Source organism: Notechis scutatus, chromosome 2 (assembly GCF_049901735.1).
Source record: "Notechis scutatus isolate UNSWTSFEM ecotype Mainland chromosome 2, rNotScu1.2, whole genome shotgun sequence".
In the NCBI taxonomy this organism is placed as follows: Eukaryota; Metazoa; Chordata; class Lepidosauria; order Squamata; family Elapidae; genus Notechis; species Notechis scutatus.
In genome coordinates, this window is record NC_142010.1 from 198,050,380 (window position 1) to 198,056,379 (window position 6,000).

Sequence of the window (6,000 nt, forward strand, 5' to 3'; positions counted from 1 at the left end):
GGAAGTAAGCTGAAGCTTTGCTACCTTTTTTTTTTAATTTCCAACTGTTGTTGATTGTCTCCTCCCATTGGACTGTTTTTCTTTGAAGGTAATAATTTGGCTATCTGGAGTTCATAAGGTCTAGAGGCTGTGCTGTCACAGCCTTCAGAAGTACCACATTCTTTCTTTATAATGTAGTAATTTGACTTATTCCAGTGAGGTAACCTACAAAGATTGCTAGCTCAGTAATGTGAATAATACAGACATTATTGGTTCTCTTATATATATTGCACATTGCAAATGAGCTTGAAGTTTGCGCTCTTATACAAAGCAGTTTTCTTGCAATTATTGACATAACCTCAAGCAAACAAACTGAGAACAGAACAGTTCTGTTTTAGAATAAACCAATATGACATTAAACTATTTGCATCATCTTCATTTATAGAATTATTTAAAATGTATTGATGCGGTATGAAACTAAAATACCTTTTAACTTGTATTTATTCATTGTAACTACCTGCTTTTGTAGATTAACTACTCTTCTCTATTTGAATCACTGGCAATATTTCCAAGTTAAGTTTTAACTTCTATCTTGTAAGTTTTCTCAGGCATTAGTAATGATGAAATCACTGTAGCAACATGCTCCACTAAATTAAAACTGATGGATCTGTTCAAACAAATCACTAGAAATCGATCAATTGAATCAACTGAATTGTATGTAGAATATCTCCTGAAATCAAATTAGGTTCATTAGTATTGCCTTGATGCCTTTTAACAAAGAATAAATGTCCCTTTGGGAGTAGAGGTGCATTCAGTGAAAGGAAATTGGGAATAGAAAATGATATGGTTGCAAGACAGCTGAACCTCAGAGCCTAAACATAAGAGGAACAGATCTGTTAATCGGTTTGCTGAGGTGATAATCTTCCCTCTCCAGCCGACCTGATCAAGGTCACTGCAGGAGAGAAAATGAGAAAGGTTCATAATTATGTTCCAGGATTCTAATTAAGCCTACTGAAATAATGATCCGTATGAGGGGAAAATAAAAGGTAAATATACCCTCCAGCTTAATTAATTCATGGTGATCAGGAGTTTCTTCAGTGCAGGGATATCTAACCTTGGCAACTTTAAGCCTGGAGGACTTCTTTGCAGAGCACCCCCCAAAGCAATTAATCCAGGCTGCACGGGAACACATGGTCCGTGGGAATCCTCCCCACCCACTCACTCCTTACCTGGCAAACTTGCCTGCTAAGTTGCTATTTTTTCTTCTCTCCCCCCCCCCACACACACACACAACCATCTGCTATGCTGGGAGATTTAGATTAGCTAGAAAGCAGGAAACCATTGGATTTTTGGCTTTCTAGCTGATCTTTAGATCTTTAAAAGCAGAGCCGAACCTTCCTTAGGACTGAAGCTTCTATTATTCAGTGCAGACTCAGGTAGCCAATGGCAGAAAGATAGATCCCTGAATAAATCTGTGATTCTGTGAGCAACTCGATCTGCCTGTCTGCTTTGCTTGATTTTGGATAAAAGTTGCTTCCTTTTTAATAAAAAAAGTCAATATTTACATACATGGTGTGTCGTGAGTTAATTCTGTGAGTTTGCTTGCTAGCAAATTTTATGAGTTTGCTTGCAAGCAAATTTTATGTGACGGACCCAGGTAGCCAGTGGCAGAAAGATAGTTCTCTGAATGAATATATGATTCGGTGAGGAACTCAATCTGCCTGCCTGCTTTTGGGTAAAAGTTGCTCTTTTTTATATAAAAAATTCAATATTTACATACAAGCCATGCCCAGCCAGTCACATAACAATGTAAATATTTATATTTACATACAAACCACACCCACAAATTAGGCAACGCCCACAGCACCGGTTGTTAAGAAGTTTGAATCCCACCTGTTTCTGTGTGTGTGAGATAGAGGGAGAGAGGTTAGATCAGATTCTCTCTCTCTCTCTCTCTCTCTCTCACTCACTCACTCACTCACTCACTCATATATTAGTGGAAAATAATAGGTTTCCTTCTTCATTATCCCATTCCTTTTAAAAAAAAAACATTCTAGTGTTTTTGATACAGATCAGAAAAAAATGTTGCTGTTCATATGGATCATTGCAAAAAACAGTTTTAAATCAAACTTCCCTTTGACAGGTTTGTCATTGTGAATGTCTACTGTTCAGCCACTGCTTTTCAGAAATAGAACTGTGGGGATTTTTAATTGTACCTTAGAACAGAACTGGTACATTTGACAAGAATGCTTAATTCCTTGGAGGAAAATCTATGTGACCTAACACACGCAGCTGCTAAATAAAGATTTGTGGAGAATTGCTTCACTACATGTGGCCAAGTTTTCTATCTGAGGTGCAAAAGATGTTGAGAAATCTGGTTTAGCAGAGAGATCCTGATTGTTTCTGCTTGAATTCTAGAAATGGAGAATTGTTGTTTTTTTAAAAGAAGTCTTTTCTCCCAAGGGTGGTTTTTACAACTATTAATTTAGGTGGTTGATACTGCTAGTGCTGAGTTTGAGTTTTCTTCCATTATTTTAATAGAACTCAGTTGATCTGCTGCTACTGTATCTGAAGTTCTATTTCCAACATCTCATTGGAAAACTAATCCGAATTCATGGACGAGCTAGAGAGTTAAAACTGCTACGGCCAGTTAACTCAACTGGCCATGGATGTAATTAGATGGGTCCAGAATTCAGACAAAGATGCTTCAGATCAAACCATTCGTTCCAGTCTATTGAATTGTTTTGAGTCTGTGCAGCAACAATTGTGTGACTGCCAGAAAAGAAGTAACTTCTTTGCGAGATGTCCTACTGAATCGTTAGTCTTCAGAACCACTGCAGATCTCTATATTTGATGCAACAACTTATCTGATATCTAATGTGGATTCAGAAGCAGATGCGGAATATTTATATCTTGCTCTAGCGTCGTAGGAGAATTTGAGAAGGGAACGTGTATAATCGGCTTAAATTTCTGCTCCAATGTTTTGCTAATCTTGGTGGCTGCTTACACTGATGGCTTGTCCTTCCCTAAAATAGTAACAAGCCTATAAAGGCAAAACATCCTAGAAGGCTCATTGCAGTCTTATATTATGTAATTTACCTAATCTCTTCAAATATGTAATACTAGGTCAGAGTGCTTGCTCTTAGATAAAACAGAACTATTTTGGATCCTATTGAAAAACAGATTTCCCCCCCGCCTCCAATTCAAGCTACGTTAATTCTTTCCTTCCGTTCATTTGGCAAAATCATACTTTTTTTGTTTTTAAAAAAACCACAAGGTTAGATGTGACAATTTAAATGTAATGGAATGTTATGATGAAAATTGAAGAAGATTTTTGCAGGCCACCATTGATATCTTCACCATTGATATTAAAAAAAAAACAACACTGACAAACAAGCTCCCTTAGTTTCCCTGGAAAAGTAATGAAAGTTTTTTCCAGGCATCCTGTTATTAATCATGATGTCCTTGTGAATTTGTACACATACAGCCCAGATCCAATTTCCCCTTGCCTCTTTTCAGATGCATTTTTTAAAAAAGCAAAAATTAGAATCACCATTTATATCTGAGCATGAGATGGAAGTAGCATTGGTAACTCACATTGTTGATCTATGATAATGCTTAGATGTGGGACGCACATAATTCTGATCAAGTTTTCAATGACTTTTGATATCTCTAACCATGGTATCTTTCTGGACTATTGACCAATAGTTGACACTTGGTTTGGAAACCATTTTGTGATAGTTCACTTCCTTGAGTAGGCAGTTCCAGTCAGAGTATATGTGGAAGGAGTGGCTGAGCCCTTAGACCAGGGGTATCAAACTCAAGTCATCACAACAGCATCATGTGATATATCGGGACTTTCCCCCCCCCCTACGCTAAACCAGATGTGGGCGTGGCCAGTGCGTGACGCATCTAGCCCACGGGCTGGAAATTTGACAGCCCTGCCTTAGATACTCTGGTATGGGATGCTTCAGTTTATCCCCCTGCCTTAGATACTCTGGTATGAGATGCTTCAGTTTATCCCTTTCCCAAATCCTGTTTCATATTTACTTCATCTGCCTTATTCAGGCACATAAATATCAATGATTGTGCCAGTTATATATCCCTGCCAGGAGACGCAGAAGGAGAATCTAAATTGGGCGAAATAGGCTGAGATTCAGTCCTAGCAAGGCTGACTTGCTATGGGTTCTGGAGCTGATTGACTCTAGGATAGTATTGTTAGTTCTAGATGGTTTGTGTTACCATGCTATTTGGGGTACCCCGAACCCTCATCTCGTGCTCAAACAGCAGCTGGAAGCTGTGTCTAGGAGGGCCTTTAGCTCAGGGGTCTCCAACTATGGCAACTTTAAGACTTGTGGACTTCAACTCCCAGAGTTCCTCAGCCAGCAAAACTGGCTGAGGAACTCTGGGAGTTGAAGTCCACAAGTCTTAAAGTTGCCATAGTTGGAGACCCCTGGTTTTAGCTCAGTTTCAGCTGGTGCACAAGTTCCTAGAGTTAGAAGGTGTGTTTCTCACACCACAAGTGGACTACCATGCTCTATGTGGTGTTACCCTTGAAGAACATCCAGAAACAGCAACTAGTGGCCTGCATGCTAACTGGAACAAACTGACACTGTCATGTAATATCAATATCGCAGGAACTGTATTAGTTGTTGCTTTGTCTCTGGGTGTAATTCAAGATGCGGATGATCACTTTTAAGAGTTGACCTGACAACTGGCTTTCTTTGAGATTGCTTACTCCAGATAGACAAAATGGTTGAAGCTGTATGAAAATATTCCTAATGAATAAAATCCCAGGGTAAATATAGTCCTATTGAAGAAATGTAACTTAATTGAAAATATATTTGAATACAAAAAGATTCTGTTTTGTTTTGTTCTGACAACTCAAACATTTAAACTGAATTATTATTACCTATTTTCTAAGAAGTGGTGTCTCCAAATTTTCCTTAACAAATAGAACTATTTGGTCATATCCTGATCTGCCTGTCATGTATTAATTCAGTTTGTAATAACTATTGATTTTGAAAGGGTACTGTTTAAAACATATCTTAAGTCTTCTCTTTCTTCCTCTTACAGTCTTCTTCAGAGCTCTGATCAAGAAGTTGCAACACAAGTCAAAGATGGACTGAAGAGCGTTATTCCAAAGCTAAAAAGGACTAAAGACTGTACAGCAGCAGCAAAGGCATTGCTGGAGAAATTATTATCCTAATTTAATCATTATTCAGTTCCTCTATGAGAAGGGTATCAAACTCAAGGCTCGTGGGCCAAATCTGGCCTGCGGGGGGCTTAGATCTGATCCGCGGGGCCACGCTGGAAACAGCGAGGGACTGGCCTGCAGTGTCTCTGCCAGCAAAAATGGAGCTCAGGCGGGCCACGTGAGGCCCGCCTGAGCTCCATCTTTACTGGCAGAGGGTTGCAGGAGGCCATCGCAGCCGGAAACGGAGCTTGGGGGGCCGTTTTCGCTGGCAGAGCACTCAAGCTGCCACAGGCATGAGTGACGTCAACCTGGCCACACACACCCTGGCCCCCCAAGGACAAACACAACCCTGATGCGGCCCTCAATTAGAGTTTGACGCCCCTGCTCTGTGACAACCAGACACCTTTTTTAAAGAAATGGAAAAAAATAGATTTTGGACAGTGTTGGGTTACCTTTAAAACAATTACACAATTTGTCAATAAATTTCTATACCTTTTCCAATGTTTGGCTCTTGAATTTGGCTACTCAGATTTCCTTTCTGTGTCTAACTTCCCACTGTTTATATAGAGGCAATGTGATATCATGGCTAAGGGATGAAGTGAGGAGCAAGGAGACCAGGTATTCGTCCTCCCTCAGTCCTGGAGGCTTCCTGGGTGATTTGGAACCAGGCATCCCCTCTCAGCCTAACCTATTTCACTGGGGTTATTGATCAGGGTGGGTGGAAGAACATGTACAAAAGACAGTATTGGTTAAAGCCAGGGGTGGGATTCTATAGGTTCTCACCTATTTGCTAGAATCGCTTGTTAACATTCTAAGCAGTTCGG

At 39.8% G+C, this 6,000-nt stretch overlaps 1 protein-coding gene across 2 annotated transcripts in view; it reads left to right on the forward strand.

Annotated features, from left to right (window-relative positions):
* PUM3 (pumilio RNA binding family member 3) overlaps positions 1-5,672 on the forward strand; it is a 28,220-nt gene extending 22,548 nt beyond the window's left edge. For both annotated transcript variants that reach the window (XM_026675703.2, XM_026675694.2), the window contains exon 18: positions 5,056-5,672. In XM_026675703.2, coding sequence (XP_026531488.1) covers positions 5,056-5,188 — 133 coding nt within the window. In that variant the 3' untranslated portion in view covers positions 5,189-5,672. The remainder of the gene's footprint in view (positions 1-5,055) is intronic.
* The last annotated feature ends 328 nt before the right edge of the window (positions 5,673-6,000 follow it).